The sequence below is a fragment of the Paramormyrops kingsleyae genome, chromosome 1 (genome assembly GCF_048594095.1).
Source record: "Paramormyrops kingsleyae isolate MSU_618 chromosome 1, PKINGS_0.4, whole genome shotgun sequence".
Lineage (NCBI taxonomy): Eukaryota > Metazoa > Chordata > Actinopteri > Osteoglossiformes > Mormyridae > Paramormyrops > Paramormyrops kingsleyae.
The window spans coordinates 11131380-11157641 of NC_132797.1; the positions used below are offsets into that span (position 1 = coordinate 11131380).

General features: G+C 49.5%; 2 protein-coding genes across 11 annotated transcripts in view; both read left to right on the forward strand.

Annotated features, from left to right (window-relative positions):
* Positions 1-20133, forward strand: part of bltp3b (bridge-like lipid transfer protein family member 3B) — a 30795-nt gene extending 10662 nt beyond the window's left edge. Inside the window, exons 2-22 of one of the 6 annotated variants that reach the window (XM_023816882.2) lie at positions 3324-3486; positions 5662-5700; positions 5803-5894; positions 6263-6452; positions 6741-6881; positions 7527-7697; positions 8169-8349; positions 8454-8537; positions 8670-8735; positions 8977-9141; positions 9375-9487; positions 9574-9715; positions 10075-10268; positions 10905-12205; positions 13044-13252; positions 14293-14453; positions 14894-15044; positions 17066-17325; positions 17542-17650; positions 17735-17898; positions 18203-20133. In XM_023816882.2, the coding sequence (XP_023672650.2) occupies positions 3324-3486; positions 5662-5700; positions 5803-5894; positions 6263-6452; positions 6741-6881; positions 7527-7697; positions 8169-8349; positions 8454-8537; positions 8670-8735; positions 8977-9141; positions 9375-9487; positions 9574-9715; positions 10075-10268; positions 10905-12205; positions 13044-13252; positions 14293-14453; positions 14894-15044; positions 17066-17325; positions 17542-17650; positions 17735-17898; positions 18203-18340 (4234 nt within the window). In that variant the 3' untranslated portion in view covers positions 18341-20133. Of the gene's footprint in view, positions 1-3323; positions 3487-5661; positions 5701-5802; positions 5895-6262; positions 6453-6740; positions 6882-7526; positions 7698-8168; positions 8350-8453; positions 8538-8669; positions 8736-8976; positions 9142-9374; positions 9488-9573; positions 9716-10074; positions 10269-10904; positions 12206-12602; positions 12684-13043; positions 13253-14292; positions 14454-14893; positions 15045-17065; positions 17326-17541; positions 17651-17734; positions 17899-18202 lie in introns of those variants that run through there. The other 5 variants (XM_072709375.1, XM_023816883.2, XM_023816884.2 and 2 more) reach the window with 5 other exon arrangements.
* A 1923-nt stretch (positions 20134-22056) lies between these two features.
* Positions 22057-26262, forward strand: part of anks1b (ankyrin repeat and sterile alpha motif domain containing 1B) — a 140538-nt gene continuing 136332 nt past the window's right edge. For 2 of the 5 annotated variants that reach the window (XM_023816854.2, XM_072709383.1), the window contains exon 1: positions 22058-22666. In XM_023816854.2, coding sequence (XP_023672622.1) covers positions 22536-22666 — 131 coding nt within the window. In that variant the 5' untranslated portion in view covers positions 22058-22535. Of the gene's footprint in view, positions 22667-26262 lie in introns of all 5 variants that reach the window. The other 3 variants (XM_072709377.1, XM_023816855.2, XM_072709385.1) reach the window with 3 other exon arrangements.

The following is a 26262-nucleotide window of genomic DNA, read 5'->3' on the forward strand; positions in this document are numbered from 1 at the left end:
CATTCGGTCTTCGGCCTTCGGCCAAGCATTTCATTATTATTCGGCTTCGGCTTCGGCCAAGAATTTCATTTCGGTGCATCCCTAGTGGGAACACATGCTTGTGTATGTGTACGCCTGTTTGTCTATACGCATGTGTCAGGTTGGGTCTTACACTCCACCTGGAATAACATCTCAGGCTCTGTTGCCCCCCCCCAACACTCCCTGCCGGTGGATGAGGCCCCCGGCTGCCGATGCGTTGGGGGTTCTCAATGTCCGGGGCTGGATGCTCTGGTGTGTGCTGGCTCACTCTCGGCGGTTGCCTGCCGGGGCCTGGCCCTTCCGGCTGTATCGGGGCCCCGGCTGGGGGGGGGGGGCCCTTGGATCTCTGGGCCCGGGGTCCGGTCTGCCCTGGTGTGGCCGGCCGCCGGCGGGGCCTGCGTGCTCGCCGCCACGGCCCCCAGGGGCTCCTGCGATGTGGCTGCCGGATGGCCCCCCTCCGGAGCGCTCCTCTGCCCTTTTCTGGGTGGGGGCTGCAATTGTCCCTACGGTGGTCCTCCTGGGGCTCCCGTGCCCTGGGGGGCCTCTGGATGTCTGGGGCCCGGGTCTCCTCCGTGTCGACTTCATGTCCTGGGTGGGCGGGGCTGTGGCTCCCCACACACGCTACTAGACATTTACATGGAGAAACCTTAGGAACACCAGCGCGCTGACACACACAGGTGCTCACGGACACATGCTCACGGACACACACTGTCTTGATCGGCTGTTGCTTCTGGGCATGTGTTGTAATGCTGTTTGTGCGTGCTGTTCAACAACATTTAACGTTTGGTGGTCGTTGTGATTAGTACAGATGTCGTATGTTGTCTTTCTCTTTTCAGCAGATATGGAAGCAGATTATCTGTTTTGTTTTTTTTCTTTTCTCTCCTCTCTCTCCCTCTCTCTCTTTCCCCCTTCTTCTCCTTTGTTTCCCCCCTTCTCTCTCCCTCGCCTTCTCTTGAGGAAATAAATAAATAATAATAAAAATACTACTAATAAATAAATAAATAAATACAAATAAATAGAGTAGTCCTCCGCAGAGGGGGGGTGGTGGAGGGGGAAAAAAAGTGACCTATCATTGTGCGTTCCCCTGTGCTAATATTTTGTTGCAGTTTGTTTTATTTGTAAATGCTAGAAATGCATAGTATTTTATCAGTTCTATAGATGTGACATGAAACTGACAGATTATATTGGGAGACTACAAATTTTCTACAAATTCTGATAATTGTATGAACCATTTTTTTGTAACATGAAACAGACTTGAATGAATGAAAAGTATAGATTGCAAAGTAGAATTCCCTCAAAACTTGCATCTTTGTTTATTCATTAAAGCTGACCAATGGAATAAATTAAAATTATGATATACATCATATACATCATATATTTTTATGCATGGTGCCATTTGTGATCAGAGTAGTTATATACAGTGAAAATATAGACATAACTAAATATTTTAAAAGCAGTTCTGTTCCTGTTCTTACATCCCCCCCCCCCCCCCCCCATGGTAGAGTTGCTGTTTGCACGGAATTTCCCAAATACATGATGATTTAACAATGACTTTTCTCTATATAGTGTTTTTGTTGCGAAAATCTACTACAGCACAGGGGCTTTTTAAGTCAAGTTTAGTCATGCTTGACGGTTTTTTTTTTTTTTTTTGAAGATTGGCATCAGGGTTGAAATACTCGGGGCTGAAATACTCGGGGCTTGGCTTAATACTTGGGCTTTAGCTCTGACTGATCGGCCCTAATGATGCCCATGGTTCAGCATCGGTGTCTTTGATGTGTAGGAGAGTAACAATAATGTGTCCTTCACTCGCAAATGTTCACGTTTGTGAGGATCTTCTGCCACCACACATGCAAATGTAAAGGAGTACTTTATGTTGAAGTGTGTGTGTGTGTGCGCGTGCGTGCGTGCGTGCGTGTGTGCTTGTGTGCCTATACATACACAGACACTAATGGCCAAAATTGTGGAACCACTTCCAATTTTTAGAGATTGTAGAACTTTATTCAACTGTTGCTCCAGTTACTTATTTAATCATCCTGTGTATGACCTTGCAAATGTATGATAACATGTGCTGATGTTATACAACATAATTACCAGCAATGAAATTCTTGGACTCCAGGCCATTTCTCCGTGGCACCTCAAAGACTGGTGCTACACGGTCGGCACACTGGTTAATTGGTCATTTCCACAGCTAAAACGGAATCTATAGAGAAATTTTGTAACTTTTGGGTTAATAATCTGAAACATTTCATGTAGCTGCAGATCAGATCTGCACAACACATAGGAGATACTTTGGCCACAAAATTGTTACAGTCCGATTTTAATATTTAAAAAAATGTATTATCTATGTTTTGGGGCAAATTTAAGATGCCACTTGGCCTAACTGCATTACTATGGGTAAATGATTAGACGACGGATGGTGGAGATGATACTTATCTCGCAAGAACAGCTTACATCAGACCATAGAGCAACATTTCAGCAGGTGCAGGCACACTTGGCCATTGCATAATGCAAAATTGCCTTTAAGTCATTTTGTGGTACATTCCTCATTTAGGTCTGGTTGTGGACTCGTGAATATGTGTCTCAGATATTTGTAACTGGTGAGGTACTGTCTGCCTGGCTTACTGGTGTGTGCGTATGTGGGCCCTTCCTGCATTTTGATATTCTTCTGAAATTCCTCTTCATTGGTCCAGGGCATTTTCCTTGGGCTTGCGTTTTTCATTCTGACAGATTGATTGCTTATATGATGAGCTTGCAATAAATATTAAAATACACTTCTCTGTGTGTTCCTTGTTAAATTAGATTGCATTTGTGTTTGTCCACCGTCGTAATGAAGATGAAGATTGACCCGACACATTAGCAACAATTAATGTTTGTTTTCATTGCTTTCGTTTTGTCACCGGCGTGTTTGGCTGCCAGTTCGGCTGCTGTAGTTTATTATTAACGGTCTGCGTCAGTGTCCATTTGCCGTTCCCTGATCAGCAGAACTTGCATGCAGTCATCTTTTTCTTTGTCCACAAGAATGCCTTCATAGGTTGCTGGGGTGTAGGCTGTCCTGTCTACTGTGTACCTCTGAACGCCATAAGGTTAACCTTTTTGTTAATGAGTCTGGCATGAAATGTCAGTCCACTCTACTCATGTCTCTTGATTTGATATGATTTGGCTGGACACACTACACCAGGTGGGGGTGAGGATCATACCTCGTTGGTCATGTGACTTGGTTTCTGGTTAGATTTTCACCAGAAGAACTGTTTGTTTGACAAGAGAATGTTAACCACGGTCTCTGGGCCTTTTTCTCATTGCTGCAGGTTTGCGAAGAACCTTTCTCCAGACAAGATCAATCTGAGCACTCTGAAAGGGGAGGGCCAGCTGACCAACCTGGAGCTGGATGAGGAAGTTCTGCAGAACATGCTGGACCTGCCCACCTGGCTGGCCATCAACAAGGTGTGCTGCAACAAGGCCGCCATACGGGTAAGCCACGCCCACTCCCCCTCATGAATCTTCATCCTTAACCTGGCGTCTTTTCTCATCATCCTCGATTATGTAATTCTGCCACGTATGCAGTGTTGAGGCAAGGAACTCTCGTAGTAATGGGCATTGTTAATTTGTCATGGCAGGTTCAAGCGTGATGAAGGAGAATCTTTTAGCTCCCTCATCTCATACCGCCTCCCTCAACTTACTCTCTGTAGAGTAAGCTGTCTGCGAAGGGCAGCCACCTGTTGGGCTGCCCAGGGAGCTGGGGGTTAAGGGCCTTGTTCAAAGACCCAATTGACTGCTGTCATGTTGGAGGGTGCGAGGTTTAGGAGAAAAGATACGGCATTGTCTCTCTAAGCTGAACCATTCACAGGAAATGGTTTGCCCTAGTTTTGCAATTGAAGGTGTTTGCACATGGGAGGACATAGAAAAATAATGAATGTAATATGTACGAAATCAAAAAATAAACAGCAGAACATTCACATTTTGACCTTCACAACTATTTTTCTTCCTGGTGATGATCTGAAATGGATCCTTCTGGTTTTCCAGGAGAATGGCCTTTTATAAATTAGCAAGAGGGCTGAACTGTGATTACAAAATATAATCAGCTGTGATCATATCTTCAGTGACGTTAAAAGAACATCATTCAATAAAAGAGATCCCTGTGGGGGAAAAAAAGCCAGAAGGCTTTATTTCATTTTCAGGCATCATTTATTTTACAGATATTTACAAGATACAAGATAACCTTAAGATACCTAAGTAATCAATGTTTATGGCTGAGTAATCTGGCATGGCATCTTGAAGGATTTATCTATTTTAAGTTCAGGCCTTTAGATCTGTTTTCAGGTTCCCCTTCTTGGGGGAAGTCTTTAGGTTTCCTTATCTCCTTGCACTCAGAACTGTCTCAAGCTCTTCCCCAGCGGTTTGAGCGTAACTGTGTATCTGTCTGGCGTTGCCCCAGTAACCCAGGCCAGAGATGCGTGGCTCCAGTTGTGACGAATCCAAAAATCGACTCTGGGGTTTTTTCTCTCCCCCCATCCCCTCAAGACAAGGGCCGCACTGACACAGCCTGTGTCTGTCCTTGAAGAAGCTGTATGCTGCCGGAAGAACCCCTGTGTGAAGGTGGTCTGCAGCGGCCTTGAATGGTGCACATCGCGTTTGTTGTCACTGCACAGAAACCCACTGTGAGGGTTTCTGTGTTTCAGAGTTCGGTGTTTCCCTGCTGTGGTCATGACGCGCCGTCCCTGTAGATCCCCACAGTCGGTTGTAGTTTGTTTAGAAGTCTCTCTATAAATTGTTATCTCCAATATGTTCTTAAAAAAGAAGAGGGACCAATAGTTACATACTGTGGCTGCTTGTCACAGAATAAACCACACAACTGAGTTAACAGGGTGAAGTGGAAGCTTGTAATTAATTAATATACACCTATATATATATGTAGGTGTATATTATAATATATATAATATAGCATCCTAGCCATTGTCAATAATCTAATGTATTAGCTAACTTGGCAAGCTAATAATAATAATAATAATAGTAATAACAATTATAACGATTATACTGGTAAAATTAGACACGCGAAATTTAATGAAAGCTGAAAACAATCAAACTAAAGCACAACAAATTGCTTACATGTGGCTGTGTTGCGCTATTTTCGTGATGCTGTTCAAATTCCGAGGACATTGTCAAACGCTGAGCTACCCAAGGATAATAGAAGAAAGATGAGTCAAATTCGTTAAATATCGACCGATGGTTCGAGGACTGGGGAAATATCGTAAAAACGATAATTGTTCTACAATTCACTAAACGAAATAATCAGTTCTGTAATAGAATTCAATAATAAAAATATTAACAGAAAATCTTTGAATGGAAAAACTTGATTTACTTTTATATATTTTATGTCGGGTGACAGACAGTTTCCGGAATGCTGACAGGACAGGAAACAGCCAATCAGAATTATTTCAAGTCTGCGATTGGCTGGTTTTGTGGCACTTTTGTAACGATGACAAGAGACACACTGTGAGCGAGAACGCGGTGGCCGAGTTGAGCACGCACAGAGCGAAAACGTTGCTCGCGAATGTCCTTCTGCGCCCTCAGGAATGTGGCACTAATATAACGCCATAGCAGTGAAGCTTGAGGGCTTTGTGACTCAAACGCTTTCTTGTTTTCTAGATCCCATGGACCAAGCTGAAGACCCATCCAATCTCCTTGGTAAGCATTCTGCCTCAAAGCCTCACATCCAGGGGTTAACACAAAAGAGAAACTTGCATGAGCTGTCTTTAATTTTTTTCCCTCTATTCTTCTCTCTCGCAGTCACTTGACAAAGTAGTCATGGAGATGAGCACATGTGATGAGCCCCGGCCGCCCAATGGGCCGTCTCCCATAGCAACAGCATCGGGTCAGAGGTCAGGAAACCTGTTGACCTTTCTGTACATAAGTCTATCTCCTCTGCTTGTATACCATTTGACATTATTTAGCTGGACACTGTACACCTGGTGGGGGTAAGAGTCATATCCAGTTGGTCCAGAAATATCCAGAAAACTTGCAGGAAGCTGTTGGGGGGGGAGTCGTGATGGGGTGGCCATTAGACACAGTGCATTCTCTGTGCTTGAAACCTAGAGGTTCCCTCATTTCTGTGAGGGAGCAAAAATGTGGACTGTCTAATATATGTTGTCACTGAGTGAATGGATGTCTGTGTCTGGTCCTACCTGTTTACGTCCAGGAATGACCCAGAATCACTGTCCTGAGTGTGTATGTATCTGTCCCTCATCAGTGAATATGGCTTCGCCGAAAAGGTGGTGGAGGGCATTTCTCTGTCCATCAACTCCATCGTGATCCGCATCAGCGCCAAGGCTTTCAATGCCTCCTTCGAGCTGTCGCAGCTGCAGGTCTACAGCGTGAACACCAGCTGGGTGACCAGCGACCTCAGATTCACCCGCATCCAGGACCCACAGCGTGGAGAGGTCAGCACGCCTGGTCCTTTCCGCAGGAATGACGGCATGGGGACCTCTAGTGGGTCTGGTCATTATTGCAACATTGCCATTTGTGGTGGGGAGGATCGCCATAATCATGAGCAACAGGGCTATCAGCAAATTAGGGCGCCCCATTGTGGCTTGAGTTCTGTCAGTAGGTGCCATACATACATCTTCGGCCAAACCGGAAACCATGGTGGCCGGAAAAAACATGCCTGTACAGCGGGGGATCTGCCCATCGGCTTCAGCTGACAACTTCAGCCTTCTGTCCAACCCCAGATCCTGACCTTCAAAGAGATCAGCTGGCAGATGATCCGCATCGAGGCCGACGCCATCCAGAGCGGCGATGTGGAGGTGCTGAGCGCCCCCATCAGACTCATCACCAACCAGTCCAAGATCCGAGTCACGCTGAAGAGACGGGTGTGTGCAACCGCACGCATGCACCTGCACGCGGCCACACTTTAACACCCTGAGATGGATGCGGGTGTGGTTACGCTCTGCCTACAGCCAGAGAGCGACAAGCATCTTTAGAACATCTTGCTTGTTTTCATAAATGTCCCAGAGATTCATTATGGTCACCCCTCTGTCCCCCACTTGTGTTGCGCTGTGTGCCTGCTGTTCCTTTCCTCTTTTAGAAATAGATAAATGGATGGTGATGGTGGTGCAGGAGGTAGTGCTACCGTTCGGCAACCGGAGGGTTGCAGGTTCGAGCCCCGGGTCCTCCTGTCCCCATCGAAGTGTCCTTGAGCAAGACACTGAACCCCAAATTGCTCCCGGTGAGCTGGTTGGTGCCTTGCATGGCAGCCTCCGCCACCGGTGGGTGAATGTGAGTATGGATGGTGAATGTGAGGCGTACATTGTAAAGCGCTTTGGTAAAAAGCGCTATATAAATGCAGTCCATTTACCATTTATGGTTTGTTGCCTCGCTGTTCACGAAGAAGTCATCCGGTCTTGTACTTCAAAGACCTTTGTGTGGTTCTGCATGTTGACTTAAGGTGACGATATTAGGGCAACTGCGAAAAGTTGACCACAGCAAATAGAATTTTTTATTTTTTTTTTTGCTAGATGAAGGACTGCAACGTCGTGGCCTCCAAGTTGATCCTCATCTTGGACGACCTGCTGTGGGTTCTGACGGACTCGCAGCTCAAGGCCATGGTCCAGTACGCCAAGTCCCTCAGCGAGGCCATGGAGAAGTCGGCCCAGCAGAGGAAGAGCACAGCTTCGGAGTCCTCGCAGGTGGGGGCCGGCTCCCTGGAGCGTGACGCAGAGAGCTCCTGTTTCAGGCACCCGACTCTCAGACACTTCAGGTGTACAGTAGCTCCCACATCAAAGCGGCAGCCGCTATCTGCCTGGCTCTTTCGTGGATATGAAACCTCACCCCCCCTGCAGACACCTCATCGCTTAGTAATTTTATAGTTATTTATGTAGTCTTTACTTTTTTCCCCTGTTTTAGTTATTCAGCTGGTTTTGATTAATCCGTATTCTCACCATGAATATTGACTTGCTCCTGACATGACAGTAAGAGTCAATATGACTCATCACTTAGCAGAAGCTGTGTTGCTGTGCCTCTCCTCCCCCGCCCCACGCTCTCCATAATGTTATTGCCCCTCCGGGAATCTCCCCAGCTCCCTCTCCAGGGTCAGGCTGTGTCATCTATCTCATATTGGACATGCAGAAATGACTAGGCACACTTCCCTTGTCGCCCAGGGCGCAGCCTCTGTCGCCTCGTCGCAGCAGGTGCGGACGCAGCAGTCGACGGTGGCGGCAGACCAGAACGCCGCCATGGCCAAGCTCTTCAACGCCTACGACGTGCGTGAGACGTCCCACCACCTGCAGATCACCCATCTGGACCTGCACATCTGTGACGATGTCCACATTAAGGACAGAGGTAACAAGGTCTCCTCTCCGGTACTTGCATAGATTTCCGGCTATGGTTGTGTGTGTTTTTTTCCCCCACGATGCACTATGGATGCTGCCTCTTTGCCTCTGCAGTGATTGATAAACGCATCGCAGGTGGAGCCATGCAGTTGTCCTTCAGTCTCATCACCGTCGATTACTACCCCTTTCACAGAGCAGGTAAATGTCCCAGTGTTGCCATGGTGATGGGATACTGCAGTCATTTGACCTGCGGTGACTGTCCTCTTTCTCGATCGGGTCGTGTTTTCGCCCCCGTGACGGCCCCGGGCCTTATGCTCCGTATCATGTCAGACTCTGACTCAGACTCCACCCCCGGGGAGAACGCCAGGGCCCGGCTGAAGCTCCTCGCAGCAGCAGGTTGACCTCCTCCTCCTCCTTCCTCCTCCGCTTCCTCCTCCTCCTTCCTCCTCCTCTTCCTCCTGTCCGCACTGCTTATGGGATGAGGGCACTGTGCTTTGGGCTGGGGTTGTCACTGGGTGATCGGGGAGCACACAGAATGATGCGGGATGTCACGGGGTCGAGTGGTTCGGCCATGGTGAGGTCGCTTTTAAGTGAGGTGCTGCATTTATAACATGCCCCCCTCCTACGACCTCCCCAGGAGAGACATGCCAGCACTGGATGCACTACGGCGAGGCGACCAAGGCGCGGGAGAGCTGGGCGCAGGCCCTGCTGGACGATTTCAAGGCCAATGTGGAGATGCTGAAGAACGCTGTGAAGGACCAGCAGAGTCTGGGCTCCCCCCCCCACGGCTCCCCTCAGCACGGTATGATATTGCTCCCGCAGATGCTGTTCTCCTTGATGGGGGCTAGGGTGCGGTGAAAATCCTGCCAGGTTTCCTGGCCGTCTGTGAACCTGAGGCCTGTGGGTTGCTCAGGGCTGGGGGCCGGGACGGTATTGTCTGTTAATACCCTTTCTGGTATGAGCATCAGGTGCTGTGCCGCTGATCTCCTGAGGGGGGTGCTCTGAGGTGCTAGCTCTGTGCTAACTCTCCTGCAGGGAAGATCTCCACTACATCCACAAGTTCATTCACCCCCCCGGCCCAGATGCCCAAGGCAATGCTCATGTCCAGCTCCATCGTGCTTAGGATGGCTGACTTCAGCATCTACCAGGTACACGTGCACATGCTCACACACACACGCACACTCAGCTGGACTTTGCCCAGTTCTCCCGGCTGACTGCACTCCGCTGGCTTCAGGTTTCCACAGCCGAGCAGCGCCGATCCAGCCCCAAGACCATGATCTCCTGCAACAAGAAGTCCCTCTACCTGCCCCAGGAGATGCCTGCCATCCACGTGGAGTTCACAGAGTACTACTTCCCTGATGGCAAAGATTATCCCAGTAAGACAGATGCTCATGGGACTTTTACTTACAATAAAATGTTCTGAGGGCAGAAGGAAAATGATTGGTTTAGAAAGATAACTAATCAGATTGTAGAGGGGGTTAAAAAGAGGTGGGTTAAACGAGCTCAAGGAGGCAGGACCAACCAATCAGATATCTTGGTCCCGCCTTCTCTACAATATGATTGGTTACCTCATCATTTTTCCTTTTGCCCTCAGAACATTTTTATTCAAGTAAAGCTCCCGTAAGACAGGTACGCGCTGCCCCTTTAAGATGCTCCTGTACTGGCTATTACAGGCAAAATGGAACGTGAATATTAGTGTGACAATGGCACCCCTCCCGCCCCCTCCCCCCTCCAGTTCCATGCCCCAACCTGTACGCACAGCTGAACGCCCTGCAGCTGGTCCTGGACACACGCAGCCTGGTCTGGTTAAACCAGTTTGCACTGGACCTGCAACAGAGCTTGGAGCAGTTTGTGCAGCTCTACAAGCTGGACGATTCGCAGAAGCCCGACGAGCACGTCGACGTCAAAGTGGATGGACTCATGCTGAAGGTGGGAGTCTGTGGGCCATCCGAGGGCCCCTGTACTGGGTACATAATTCTTGTAATATATGCTCATTGTACTTTTATATCCTGATCGGGCTGGGTGATTTGGACAAAATGTCATATCACAATATTTTTGGTTATTGATTATATATATATATTTTTTTTTGCAATTTTGCGATTTATTTTTTGTTTGTTTACAACCCAACCAAATTGGAATTTTGGGCATCTTCTTAGTCACTAAATTGAGATCCACTGAGACACCTCAAAACTGAGATAAAAGTATGTGAGAGTGAGTGACTAAAATTGCTACTTTTTTTAGTGATTATATTAATATTAATATATTGGTATTTAGTAACGCATTTGTAACTGGGCATTCATTTTAAGCTCAGCCTAGCCGCTCTAATGCCTAGTTGACATGCAGTTTCCTCTGGGATCAATAAAGTTTTCTGATTCTGATTCTGACTCCCCAGCAGAATGGCCTGTTAGTAATTTGTTATTTGCCTCACTTGTACGTCATTTTGGACAGTGGAAAAGTGCTAAATGAGAATAAAATTAAATGTTATGCTGAACTGCAATTCTCACGATAATTTTATAACGCTTAAATTCAGTACTCCTGAATTTACGTGTCTCCGCATGTCTGTAGCTGGTGGTCCCCATAGAGAAGGACACGTCAGGTTCTGCGGAGATGCCGGGCTCCGTGTCCATCCAGACGTCGGAGATGGTGGCAACGAACACGCGTCACGCTGCCGGCTGCAGCCGCTCCTGCCTCGAGTCACTGCTGCAGGACTTCCAGGGGGAGGAGTTTTTTGGCCGTGGCCACGCCTCCTTCCCCCACCCGGCCAATGCCTTCCACGTGCTGCATCCCGCCTTCTTGCGGCACGCGCACGAGCGCGACACATGGCTACACGACGTCTACCGGGGGCTGGCCCCGCCATCGCTAACCGGCCACTCCCTCAAGACGCCTGCCGCCGCCGACCTCTGGGCCCTGCGATTTGCCCAGTTCTGGGCCGACTTCGAGGGCCGCGGTGGTGGGCGTGGCAGACCGGTGCCATTCGTCGACTCCTTCCCGCTGGCCCTCTGGGTTTGCTACCCCGCCCGTTTCGCCCGCTACAAGGAGCAGCAGCAGCAGGCAGCGGTGGCCCCGGGGCCCCCTAAGGGCCTTGCGCGCAGTGAGTCCGTGGAGATGGCTGACCGCATGCACCGCAAGAGGCTGCTGAAGGAATATTATGGTGCCAATGGCATCCCGCCTGGCCCTTCACCCTCTTCCTCCTCCTCCTCCTCCTCCTCCTCATTGCCAGCTGACGCCGATGTCCATGTGCTGGTGCATGTGCAGAAGCACCTCAGTGCCCAGCTGAGCCACCCTCAGTACGTCTCCTTGCTTCGCCTCCTGCGCTCCTTCAAGTCGCTGCAGCAGACGCTGCAGCAGGACCACAAGCTGGTGGATGCCCGGCGCCCCGACCGGCAGGACTGCGACCGCGCCAAGCCGCTCGACGTCTGCATGGGCTGGCTGCTGCAGAGCGCTGAGGTGGCCCTGCTGATGCAGCCCGTCCCAACCTCCTCTGACAGAGCCCCTTCAGACAATGCCAGCCCCCTGGGATCTGACCTGTCCCCCTCTGACGTGAAGGGCTCCTGTGCCCCGGGGGCGGAAGAGCCTCCGCCCTCTGCTGACGAGCTGCTGTGCTGCGGCCCGAGTGAGGGCGAGAAACCCCTGCAAGGCCCCTCTCCCCTCCAGCCCCTGAAGGTGCCCCCTGACGGTGAGGAGGGGAATGAGGCTGCTGGACCAGGCGAGAAGCGGGACTCAGATAGCCTGCCGGAGCCCCCGGCCTCGGAGGACGCAGCTGCCGATGCGGAGCAGCTCCCCAGAGCCGAGCGACCCGCCTCGAGGGAGGGGACAGAGAGCAGAGACCGGCCGCCGGGGGCCCGGCTGCCCCAGTCCGTGTCCAGGTAAAGCCGCTCCCTTGCACAACACTCTGAATGGTTGCTATATGTTACTTACTGGTCAGCTTGGCTACTGGGTGTGAGACCTCACTGCCCTCGGCTTGGGGGTTTCGCAGCCACAGCCTGCTCTGATTTTGTTCTTGACTCGTGCGGTTTCACCTAAAAACGTCCCCTCGTGTACATGCCTGTATGTACGCGGTGCCTTTTGGTCGCAGGAAGTTTCTCACGCTTTAGAACCGCAGAATCGGGAACTTAAAAACCCTGCAGATGTCCTAATAGCATTAAAGCTAGGGTTTCTCACGGGTGGTGCATGCATGCGTGCGTGCGTGTGTGTGCGTGTGTGTGTGCTTGCACACATCTTCTACCCTTCTAACCCTAACCCTAACCCTAACCCTCTTCAAAGGAAAGGAAGTTTGTCAGTGGTGTCTGACTTGCTGAGCTGCGCAAACCCCAGGTCCACGTCGCTCTATTCCATGTCCAACATGTAAGCACCCCTTAGCCAGGCTCGCCCTGGTCATCTGTGCTCATCTGTGGTCCCCAGTGCTGCTAGTCTGTGGAAATCTCTGGTTAGTCTGTGGAAATATATAGTTTTAGCCTGTCGTGATTCTTGGTCATTGGTGGTGATTCTTGGTAAGTCGTTTCATAGGTTTGCGCAGTTCGGGATTCACTTGCTGTGCTTGTGCCCACGCTTAACCTTTGCACGCTCGTACAAATAGATCAGTCTGTATAGTCAGTCATACAGAAATTTATATAATCAGTAACTTGTGGCTTGCACACACGTTTTAAGAGATGACATCGTCCTCGTGACCTTTTGATGTTTTGTTTGTTGTGGGCTTTGTTGTAGTTTGTCGTCTGATTACTCCTCTCCTGGTCTCTGTGGCGCCCGCAGCGGGCGGCTCATCCGGGACCGATCCCAGTCCAGCTTCTCCGTCTCCTACAAGAACATGAAGAAGAGCCCCTCACTGCACTCCTTGGACAACGTCTCCATCGACAGCTACCAGCTGGAGGAGCAGGGCCTGGAGGACAGCGATTCGTACAGCCTTTTGGACCGAGGTATCCTGGCTCTCCTGCCCAAGCTGTCTCTCGGTTATGCCCACGAGCATCCGTGAATATGCACGAGAGCATGCTCAGGTCCTCGTGTATGGCCTGAATGTTTCCTGTGTACTTTGGCACAAGCTATCTGTGTGTGTGTGTGTGAGATTGACCAAGGTTGCCACTAGGTGGCAGTAAAGCCATGTCGGTATGTTGGGAGATCACGATGCCTGAGTCACAGGGCTGGAATCCGGAGCGGGCAAGGTGTCAGCTAGCAGAGAACCTGGTGACGTGGCTTCAACTTTGAAGGACACCACGATTATTCAGCCCTCATGTTTATCAGCCATTATCTTTATATACTAATATAATAATAAAGTAACTTTTAAATGCTACTACAGTTACATAGCAGACACTTTTACCCAAAGAGGCATTTTGAGAGAGCAGGGTCATACATTCCCCCAATTGGGGGTTAAGGGCCTCGCTCAGCGACCCAATGGTGACATCACTCTGCCGACCCTGGGATTTGATTTGCCGACCTTCTGATCATAAGCAGAGTGTCCTAACTGACTGAACTATATACCACCCACAACTGCCATATTCCAGAAGATTCCTGATAGTCATGTTTTTGGTATCTGGGGAGGAAAAAAAAAAAAACATGATTCAAACAAAATTGCTGTTTTATCGGAATTCATCCATCTGTTTCCCAGTTGCCTATTTCACTGGGAGACCTTCACATGCAGTGTGGAGTGGAGGCAGTATTTGAACCCCCAGCTGTGGGTGGGTGGGACAGCAGGGATGGCCTGGTTTAGCCAAAAGATTGCTAAAAATAGAGTTCATGATATATTAACAAAATGTTGCAGAGGTGAGGTTCCCGTGGGCTGTATTTTGGACCCGGCATAGTACTACGTCGTTTAATATTAAAAATGGGTCTCGGAACAACAAGGTCCACGGCCGCCTTGCTGGTTTTCCTGCGTCCCTGTAGATCCGGCCTGTGTCTGGCTTTGCCGGCCGGGGGCTGACGCGGAGTCTCACTCTGTCTGCCCGTCTGTCTGCTTCCCCAGAAGGCGCCGGGGACGATACGTCCATAACTGGCTTCAAGGACACGCTGAGCGACCAGAGCGGGGCGGAGAGCGCCAATGAGGCCCTCAGCCATGACGTGACCGTGTCGCCAGATGCCGTCAGCGCCACCTCGCAGAGCACCGATGACCCCGCCAGGGACCTGGTAACAGCCGGCCCCCCGGCCCCCCGGCCCCCCGGCTCGCGTTTTCCTACTCGCTGCAGCCCCACTTTTAATCCTGTACCTTCATATCCCAAAGCTGTTTCCTTAATAACGATGGTGTCTTGATTATCTGCCAGCGTTCGTATCCAGAACATAAAATTAGTTGTCCTGCTGAAACAGTGTTGGCTGAACCCGTTTTTGGACCCTAAGCAAAATTTGAGAAACCTAATTATTCGTCATCCAGCCCATTCTGAGAAGCTGATCAGGTGGGGTTCTGCTGGCCTCTGGACCCTAAGCTGCTGCTCAGTTTGCTTGTGCCTCGTGCCAACACTTTGTTTAAGCATATAATGGCACAGCCTTTTAGCATACGGGTCTCCATCCCAGTCGTGTCGTCCGTCGAGGTACCCCTTATGGTGACTGGGCACCCCCTCCGGTCCCCCCAGGTGTCGGTGCTGGTGCTGAAGCTTCAGTCCCTGTGTGGCGCCCTGGACGTGCAAGGGGAGAGCACAACCGTGTCGCTGGAGCTGGGCCAGGTGCTGCCCGTCCAGGTGGGCAACGTCAGCGTGCGCCAGTACCTCAGCAACCGGAGCCTGGGTAAGACGTCTGATTTGTGGCAGTACTCACGATGCTCATGGGAGGGGGGGGGGGATCATGAAGAGGTTTTCGTCTGGCCTGGCTGCTGATACCAGGTCAGTCTCACGCCATTTAGAGCACTGGGTTGGTAGTCCACTGGTTTAGCCTTATAACCCAAGTATTTCTTGGTCAGTAAGCCTATGGCTGTGCGATAACACATCGCGATTATGGCACAAGTGCAATAATCACCAAGGCTTTAGATAACAGGCGAAACATTTGTCCGGATGCCGGCTTTTCAGTAATCTACAGACGTCTACATGTGGCCACTGTTTCGTAAGCGAATTAGTACCATACATAAAATATTGATGAGAGGCGTATTGTGACTCCCATAAGTTAGTAATCTGTATAAATTCGGGGTATCTTTGCTTATTAAATTTGGTTAGCAGAGCACGCCACGTGATACTGTTTTGGTAAATCATGGGAAGCGATAAGCACTAATGTGGCGGTGAAGAAAGAAAGAGCCCAGCAGTCACATCTTCTGAAAGAGGAGATACTGTGCATGAACCAGATCAGAAGATGCTGGTGCTGTGGAGGTTCTGTTTGCAGTTTAAAGCCCTAAACATAAGGATACGCCAAATTTATACAGATTACTAAAATTTTGGCTTTTCATTATGCCTCTCATTAGTATTTTAGGGGTACTAATTTGTTTTCCAAGTAGTGGCCGTAAATAAACATCCATAGAGTACCAAAAAACCAGCATCCAGACAAATGTTGACACCCGTCATCTAAAACCACGGTGATTATTGGACGTGCCTCATATACCACACTATAACGCGCACTGCATTATAACGCGCACTGCACTATAACGCGCACTGCATTATAACGCGCACTGCATTATAACGCGCACTGCATTATAAGGCGCACCGTCAATCAGTGGTCTATTTTCAAACTTTTTCCACATACAAGGCGCACCGGACTTTAAGGCGCTTTAAGCAAAACAAAACAGTCAGATAAGCCAGTCAACCAAAATTTATTTTACATCACGTGTTCACAATGACTGTCAACATTGTTCAAACGTTTATGAGCGTCTTCACTACTCTTTAACACGTAAAAAAACAAGAGTCTTATACCGCTAAATCAAAAGTCAGCCTATTAACAATAACTCACAATTGAACACTTATAATACGGTCCTATACCGCTAAATCAAAAGTCAGCGTATTCATAATAACTCTTGAAATTGTTAATTTATAACACGTGAAGCACTACACAATACACTCACTTTTCAATACTAAAACATTCAAATCGCTTCGAGTTCAGTATGCACAACAGAAATTAATCCACGTTTAAAGCGCACTGGATTATAAGACGCACTGTTATTTTTTAAGAAAATCAAAGGCTTTTTAGTGCGCCTTATAGCGCAGAAAATACGGTAATCATGATGTGATATTGTGCTGCTCTAGCCACAACACAAATTCCTGGTGAAAGTTGTCGACCGGGTTGTGTAGTGGTGACAAAAAACGGCCCTGAACGCAGCCATATTCTCCCCCATCTCGCTGGACAGGCCTGAACGCAGCCATATTCTCCCCCATCTCGCTGGACAGGCCTGAACGCAGCCATATTTTCCCCCATCTCTCCCTTTCTTGCACCAGGGCTGGTTGTATTTAAATTACTCTGCCTGATTTGCAAATTTGTATTGGCAGCTTTTGTATCCTGTCTTGTGAACACACACAGACAGCAGTAAAATTCAGTTTTTACTAAGGGGACTAATAATCCCCCTTCTTTTGACTCAATGGGATACATCTGGCCCGCAACTGTCGTCATCCTTGAGTGGGTGAGTGGGTGAGTGGGTGGGTGGGTGGGTGGGTGAGTGAGTGAGTGAGTGGATGAGTGAGTGAGTGTCCTTCCCCACCTGTAGTCAGGCCTTCGTAAACATCAGCAGCTGTGAGTCACATGATCCAGATCAGGCAGCCCTTTACCCAACAGGACTGGGGTAAGTATGAGTGAGGAGAGAGGGTCACTGACTGGTGTCGCTCTGATGCCAGGGGCGGGGCCGACGGTGACCCCAGCGGCCAGGAAGTCACGGCCAGAGGTGCAGGTGAAGCTGGAGAGCGGCCTGAGCGCGGCGACTCACTCCCCGCTGGCTGCGCACAATGGCTTCCTGCAGGCAGGCCTGCAGGAACTGAGTGCTGACTTCCTCACATCCTCCCTGCGCAGCCTGGCCCGCTTCCTGGTGGACGACAACTCCACCGGTCAGGTCCTGCCGATGCGGATCAGCATCTCCAACACGCGAGTCAACCTGCAGGTGAGGGGGGTGGGGGAGGATACGCCATGGCCGGGGGGACCCATCTCCAGATGTTCTGGCTGCGTTTTAACTCGGTGGGGGGGACTTCTTGTGGATCTGATGAAGGACACACCTGGACAGGACCCAGGTCTGCAAGGAGGCATTGTGGAGCTTCTCTGGAACCTCATTGGACGGGAGGGTTTTTTATCTCTCTGATTGGCCCGTTTGTCTGCACAGGACGACAGTCCCCGCGATGGTGTCTCTGATGCCGAATCCAAGCCCGTCGTGCTGCACATCGATAACCTGCTGATCCACCGGAGAGACGACGGCTCCTTCTCCATCGGAGGTGAGCCCAGTGCGTCCAAAAATATCCTTAAAACCTGCCTGTAGCGTAACTCTTCACCTTGGTGTCCCTCTGTCTCCATGGTAGGGGACCAGCCTTCAGGGGCGGGGCTTAAAAGCGGCGTCCACGTGGACGGCGGGAGCCTGCGCGGCCTCGCCGAGGCCGTTGCCGGGGTGGCCGCGGCATCCCGAGGTACACAGACCGCCCCGCCGCTCACGGGGGAAGCTGACGGCGGCGGCAGCAAAGAGCAGGTAAGCGCTGCTGGTCCTGTAGCTGTAGGTGGCGCTCAGCGGGCCACGGGGGGCAGGGATGAATGAGAGGTGCTCATTCTGCAGGGTCAACAGTCTGAAACCGCAGTGTTCGGGGGGGAAATGTCAAGATGCACTGCGCGCCATATGCAGTGCTCGCGCCATATGCAGTGCTCTCGGCCGTTTAGCCGTGTTATTTTCTCAGCAATACAACCGAAGGCGCCCTTATGGGCCCACAGTGGCCGTGCCCCCTTCCTGACACTCTACCCCCCCCCCCCCCACCTTTTTCCTCCTCCCACCCCCGCAGCTGCTGCAGGAGGAGAATGATTGCTTGAAACTGGAGCTCTCCAGAGCCAAGATGGCACTGGCCGAAGCTCAGATGGAGAAGGACTCGCTGCTTCACCGCATGAAAGCTTTGAAACTGACGACCGGGGACAACAGCTAATCGTGGTGCCGGGGCAGGGAGGGCCGTCGGGCCAGGCGTGGTGACAGATGCTGCCGCTGTGGCCCCCTGCTGGACCCCTAAGGCCACAGCACATCTCTGGTGCTTTTGTGTGGTAGTTCGGCCTGTTTTCTGTCCCACACTGCCTCCCTGCGCTGTCCCAGGAGCCTCTGTGTGATGAAGAGGCAGCGTTTCTCTTGCGTACACACACACAAACACACACACCCCCCTTCAGCTACGTCAGTGTTTGACTTTTCTGACCGTCTTAGCAAAGCTGCTACTGCCTCCTGCTGGTGAATCAGCTGCAGGATGGCGTTCCACACGTCTGAGTTGCAGTGGGTGGGGGTGGTTGGGGGGGGGTAGGGGTAGCGAACTCCTGACTTTTGGGAAAAGAAGACAGGGTCCCTCTACCCGTAGCACATAGGATGACAAAGGGGTTGGGGGAGGGGAAAAATGTCACATTGCTCACATGCCTTTGAAGGAATGTCACAAAGGAGACGATTTGCACTGTACTGAAATACATCATGTTCTTAATACTTTTAAAATAATGACAGATAGCAGTTTAGCTCTTAAATTGTTCTAGATAGATACGTTGTAGTTTGATGAGAAACTTGTGTGCAGAATGTCTGTTTTTTTCTAAAGATTTCTGATTACAGGAGTGTGGGGGGGTCGCAGCGTCAGCCGCCACGCAGCTCTGCCAGACGCCGTGTTACGTTCTTATGCGTATGCTTTCGTTTTCACATACAGCACACGCGTACGTACATGCCGGTTTCCTGTTAGAGCGTTTTAGTAAAATATCTATACTAATTCCAGATTTGCACTTTAAGAACAAATAAAACTGAGCCGCAGGGAACACTAACGTGCTGAGAGCTGGCCGTCCAATGAGGGGAGGGAATTCGGGTGGCATGATGACCTCAGAAGGGTGGGGGGGGGCGGTATACACTCAACAGCATCTTCCCGTTATGTTGTGCCCAGCTCGAGTCTGACACCCACCTTGTTGAACCATACTATGGCAGTGAAAGGGCCAGTCTGCTATTCACACTACGACAGCGGGACGGAAGGATTGAAAGCCCTTGAAACTGAATCTCCCCTTATCCATTCTAAAAAAAACTGGTTTTTTTTTGTGTAATGCAAAGGAAGCTGCCTGATGGGCCTCAACCAAGGCTTCTTAAGTGCCTCCCTCTCTAGAACCTTGATGGAGAACCTGGAACGGTGTCTTGCAGCAGGGAACCCGGGGCGTAAGTCTGTCTTGAACGGTGCTGGAAGATTTGGCGCAGCATCCCTCTATAGAGCCGTAATGGATGAGCAGGCGCTGTCTCTCCCTGTTGAGTTGCAATGTAGAAGCTGGCAAACTGTGCCACTGTAGAGCCAAAATGGAGGACTGCGGGCCATCTGTGTCTGTTTAGTCGCGATGGGGGGATCTGCCACCGAGTCGTGTTATAAAGCACCAATGGAGGATTTGGCACAGAGATTCCTTTTCTGCTGAGGGCCTGAATGTGCTGCAAAGAAAGCCCAACCAAGCTTGATTTACAGTATTCTTTTTAAATAGAATCCAGACCGACTTCTAAAAGCATGGACGACCTGAAGTGGCAGGGAAGGATAAAACACTACAATTGCATAAAGACTGAGGGAGGAGTTTGTTCCCGTTTCCTGTGATTATAGCCACTCCCCATAATCATAATGTTGTTCTGTTTGTTACCTCTAGGCAGTGGGATAATCACACGTTGCAAAAATAATGTAATATTTTGTCTGTTAAAACTGCAGAATCTTGTAAAAATAAAAGGCTATCCAATCTGGTTTTTTAATTTCTGTTTTTCCTCTGCAATTCAAATGCGTTTAACCATCCACAGCCAGGAAGACCTGCGGAGCCTGCCCCTTGGATCAGTCAATTAGGCTCTCTTGCGCCCCCTGTCTGTTGGAATGCAATGCTTAGATGGGTAATTTGGTGCAGTATCATCTACAAACTGGTCATGGCTTTGTGCTGTTCAGCCTCTAAGATGCTAAAGATTGGCATATCTGTTTATTAAGGCTGTTCAAACACTTTTCTGCTTTGCTCATTGCTTTTCAGTTTACGGCAGAGCACTGTCACAATGGCAGGAAGCTTTCTGTTTTTTTTGGGTACTTCACTTGATCCTCCATAACCTTGATGCACCTTGATGCTGGGTGATTCTGCATCGCTTGAAAGCCTGCGTCCCGCTGGTTCGCGTAACGGCTCCGTTTTTAATTTCCCCCAGTTTGCAGGATGTCTGTCTGTGTTCCTGACGGCACAGGCTGGCTGTGACACTCTTAATTCAAGCCCCCCCCCCCCCAGCTCACAGATGGGAAAAGTCAGCTGTTGTCAGACAGCCAAATTTGGTCCTGTGACCTGGGAGAGCCTTTGTGGAAATGTGTGTCTGTATGAGAGAGGCAGTACATCTGCGCTGTATAGGAGTTTTACTCTTGGACAGAAATCCTGCATTTATAATGAATTTCAGGGAGCAGACAGCCTTGGGGCTACCCCCCTGTGGGCTTGGAGGACGCTGATCCAGGGGGCATGTCTTGGCTTGGTGTTCTCATGGTGACAGTTCTGACACGGCCTCCCGCGTGCCTTCTGCGCTGGCTCTGTGTCTCGGGGATGCCTTTGAATATGGACGGTGTGCATTGCTGTGTTGAAATCAGCTCAGGGGATTTCGGTTTCAGGCACTTCCTGTTAGTCACCGAGAACATCTGGTGGTAAGTCCAGTGGGTCAGCTACACTCCTCTGCTCTCCCTCTTCTGTTGTGTGTTTATCTGGTCTTGAGCTCAATTTTGAAGGTGCAGGCCAATGCAAACCGAGTGGCTCTATACCTGACCTCTGCTGCAGAGACCCAGCTTGATGTAATCACTTCCTGTGTTTAATAAACAAACACCAAGCTTTTTAATGTGACCGCTTATGGGCAAAGAAGTATCTGTATCCCAAGAGTGTCCTTATAAATTGCTGACTCCACCCCCCCCCCCCCCTTCCCACCAAGGCACACATTTTGCTTCCCAGCTTGCTAAAATCTTCATGCGTTAATGTTTAACCTCTGAATGTGCATTTTGTCCACCTCCAGGGTCTAGATCCCATAAGCAAAGAAATAAAGATCCTTCCTTTCACCACACATTCTGCAGCACCTCCTGGTCTGCGGCAGTTGACTGCCTGTGTGCTGCTTTATGTTATTTCTGTATAAATAAAATAATTCTGTCATTCACCCATCATGAGTGGGACTGCACAGGAGGCCGGTGCATTGCACAAATGTCCTGCATATGTTTTTTATTCCTGCACATGGGGGTGGGGGCGTTCAGTAAGATTAATCCTGCATGTGTGTAAGGGGCAGAGAATTATGCTTTCCCAATGGTACCCCAGGCTTCTTTCTCCCTTAGAACAGTTGGTTAAACACAAATGAATTGGCCTATCAAAACTCATTTTACAGCACTGAATTTTAAAATGAGCAGCATATCTTATTCCAGCGGGAAAAAACTCGCCAAAATATGTACCTTGTTTAAACCTTTTTTCAAAATAACCTTGTTTTGATACACGGCAGCCGTAGAATTTAAATAATATAAAAAGGTATGCTACTGTTCTGTTGGAGTATTACAATACCAGCGCCAACAATAGGTTTCTCCTCTCTCTGGAGCTGCTAAGGTATCCACGCCCATGCTGTATTTCGTTCCCGAGAGCGTGCCGCGAAAGAGGCTGTGCGTGGCGCTGTGAGGCTACGGGAGAGAGAGAGCGAGAGTGAGAGAGAGAGGCAGAGGAGGACCTGGGACGCGAAGTCTCGCAGGCAACGCAGAGCCACACGGCCGGAGTGAGAGCGAATGCGGGCTGGAGTGCGTGTGTCTGAGAGGAGTGATTGTAGTGGAGAGGACGCGCGAGCAAGGAGCAGTACGGTTGACGGTCCGATAGTGCGCTGTATCCAGGCAACCGGCCCTCGGACGGCTCGCGCTCACCCGAGTCAGCCGAGCCACCGCCGTGCTAAACCCGCTATTTACGGCGCATCATTCTGTGAACCAGAAGCGAGGATTTCTCGCTTTGCAGCGGAGCTGCCGGTGGAAGTCCGCTTGTTTTCGAGGGACGTCGCTTTGCCGTAGAGAGTAAATATAGAATGGTGTGTGATACAATGAGACAGTGAGAGGATACCTTTTTCTTCTGTCTTTACCCACCGGGGATTGGATATATCTGTTAATTTACTTCGTCAGCATGGGAAAGGAGCAAGAACTACTGGAAGCGGCGCGGACCGGGAACGTAACCCTAGTGGAAAAATTACTGAGTGGCAAAAAAGGATTGCTGGGCACCGCATCTGGATCTATACCGCTGCCGAGTTTACTGAGGTATGTAAACAACACACTCCGGTGTTATGTATCGCGCTGCCCCGGTTTGGTTCTTCGCTGGTGACGAAGAGAGGCTCCATTGTACTGAAGCCCAACTTGTTTTGCAGTCGAGTCCGTTGAACGGTCATGCGGACCGGCGCATTCCGTGGCGCGAGCGGTTGACCCAGGTGCGAGGAGATGCAACGCGTGGCCGTGACAGCAAGCTCCGCCCATAAAGGGGGGGGGGGGGCGGTGGTCCCGGAAGGCCATCGCGGCTCGGCCGCCCTTGCGAGCTCCTGGTGGATTGGCATCGGTGCAGTTCGTACACGCCTACGGACTCGTGCACCGATTGCATCCAGAAGTTAAACTTTTAAAATCCCTAACTGCCATTGTTTATATGTATAAACTAAGGCAGAATAAAGAAGTAATAGCCTACTAACAGTTTCAGTACACTAGCAGCAGTACATGGTAAGTTTGTTTAAAAAAAAACCTCCTTACTGTGATAAACAGTAAATGTAACATACTATAGGCGAATCTGGCATTTCTCCCAAGGGGTACAAAATGACAGAGCCCAACCAGTCATTCAGTCAGATAAATAAATTAAAAAATAGTACATACATTTACAATAAATTAATGCACATTGATATAATTCACACAAGCCACATTTTCAAATATAAATGAATTTTATTTAACATAATATGTTGAAATATCATTTTCATCTGACGAGTAGGAGGTGCAATTGCACCCACTGCACCACCGTTAATATCTCATATGTTACGTATAATTAAAAAGTAGGTATACGCTTCTTTAATTCAGATTCGAGACTATAAGTTTAAATCGCGGACAATTTAAACACCCTCCTCTCCACGCTGGGAATGGACGATCCAGACATTCCCTCGCAGCCCCAGGTAGGTTGTTTAAAAGGTGTGAATATAAGGAGAATGAAGAAAACTGGCAGAGCGCAAATGCACAGGCAGCCCAGCACGGAACCTGGCAGCTGAAGATTGCAGCAGCGCGAGGAGGTGATTCGCTTTCCGGCATTGGACTGGGATGGGGGAGGGGGAGACATGCACGCCGGCGTGTGTGAGTGCGCGGATGCCGCAGGCAGTGTTGCTTGGGAGCTGCAGGGAGCGATATGCAGCTTTACCAAGATATACTTTTACACATTTTTCCAACCTTCTGATTTTTTTTTTGGCCTGTACCTATTGGCACGTGTCAGCTAAGCAAAAGGCAGTTAGCCTAATGGCATCGGACCTGAAAGTTTCACGTTCATATCCCAGAAGTGAATCCTCAGTCGTAGCCTAGTGCTTGCACTTAATTTAGGGGCAGTACAAAACTACATAGGAAAAAAAAATGCTCAAATTGCTCTGTTATATATTACATTTGTTTACTATTGACAGGTGGCATCTTCCTCGACCTTTATGGGCTTAAACAGTCCCTGCAATGGTCACGCAAGGGATTCCAAGAGAAGCCAAAGTCCAGCTGTTTCATCCTGCTGTTTGTCACTCAGTGTTGAAAACTCCTCAACTGAGACATCCTTTCCTTTATGCAGTGTATCTATGCAAGAGAAGCAAGTGTGGAGAAAACACAGGAAGGCACAAAGCTCTCAGTCAATCAACGTTGAATTGTCAGTAATTAATTCATGCTTTGCATGTATTAGTTAAGAATCCAATCCCCCTGAATATTTCTGTACTCTGTGACAGCGCAGAAGGTGTGATGACAGATATGATGACTGGAGGGCTTCTCCCTGAAACACTGCTTTTTTTGTGGCAGTCAGCGAATCTTGCTTCGTGACACCCTGACTGCATGGTATCACCCATCCAGCGGAGGGCAGTAGAGTTGTCATCGCTGTCTCTAAACAGTCGCGGTGGTGATAGTGAGCAGGTTGTCCTGAGCTGTGCGGGGGCTTTCACGTTCTGTCCACGTCTGTTTAAGTTGGCGGTGAGCAGCGGGGAGAGTCTCGCTGCTGTTTATTTTCAAACGGGCGCAGTTGCTTATGTTAGGCCGTGCAGCTCCTTGGTGACTTTGCGTGTTACTGTGTACCTCACTGTTTATCGCGTCCCTGGGGTGACATTTGGATGCTTGGTGTCTGATGTTTTTTTCCCCCCCATTTTCTTCTGCCTACATGCTCTCTCACGGCACCCTAGTGGTGGAAATTAGAAACTACCACCCCTCCCCCCACGTGTGTCCACACATTTTAATCTTATGTGCTGGGTCCTTGTGTCATTCGTGCTGGCAGTCTGACTGTGGCAGACTGTGGGATACTGGGGGACTTTCTCTATGTGTGCTGGGTATTATACCCGCCTGTGATGTGTGTGTTTTATATACCTATAGAGTAGTAGTGGATTTAGACAGTTAAATGGGCGGGATGATAACGTGAGTTATGTAAAGCTGCAGGAACTGTCCATATTATTGTTATCTTTTTTGGAGAGGGGCCTGACATGTTAAGTGTTGTGGTTTGTGAAGATGTTCTCATGGAGATTCAAACAGCAAATGTTAGACCAAAAGTGTGCTCTTATGCTCCTTTAGGGCCATGATACTCGGTGTGCATATTTAATGGGGCAGTGTACTGATACCTGATCTGTTGATGTGCTTTTGGAGCAGTGGATTCACCTTGCGATGCATATCACTGAGGCCCTAACAGAAGTGCTCTGTCCCTGTCTCGGGCGTGTCGCTGGAGCTCCAGCGCAGAACAGCGTCACATAAATTAATCTCCTACTGGTGCATTTCATGTCTAGGGCTCTTCTCCAGGCCTGCAGATAAGACATCGGAATTTTTTTTTTAGTGACCGCGCCAAAACCTTACAGCTCCTTTTCATAAACATGCTCACAGCCTTTACCATAACTGGAGTCTGTGGGATGCGGTATTCCGGAACACAGTGCCTCCAGGACGGGCTTCTGCTGATCTGTTCCTGGAATCACATCCCAGATATTTTGAAGCGATTGATTTTTGAGCGTTTGAATATGGAGTCAGTAGATGGTTCTGTTTAGCTCTTCCTGAGATGTGTGTGTGCCAAGCGTTCCACGCCTCCAGTTTCGCCTGTGGACACTTTTTGGGGCCGCTGCGATTTGTAATTAAACACTCTTTCTGCACTCTAGTGATCCAGTAGGGAAGGTGATTGAACCCTAGGACTTTTGCTTACACCCCAATTAGGGTGGTGGCCAAACTGTTTGGCTCACGCTGCCAAGTTTCTTGGAGACAGATGCCAAAGGCTGGGCTACCTCTCTGCTAGCACACTCGCACCAACACAAACTCAAATCGTCACGTGACATCAGCAGATTGATGGTGCCGGAAAGCCCACGTGGCACTGTATGTTATGCTGTCTATGCGCCTACTTTATTTGGGTGTTAATATAATGGTTTGAACACTGTATGAATTCTTTCTTATCTCACCATGAGAGTGTTGACTCAGCTCTAACTCATCGTTATCTGCCAGTGGTTTCTCAGTGCGGTGAAGGTCCCCTTCGACACATGAAGTGGTGGCACGTTTTGGACTCCATGGGGGTGTCAGCACAGTGCTTTGTTGTGTCGTCAAGTGAGAAATTCTAGGCATCCTGTAAATCTGTATGTGCCCCCCTCCCCAGTGTCAGCCCACAGCTCGAAAGGCTCAGCAACACT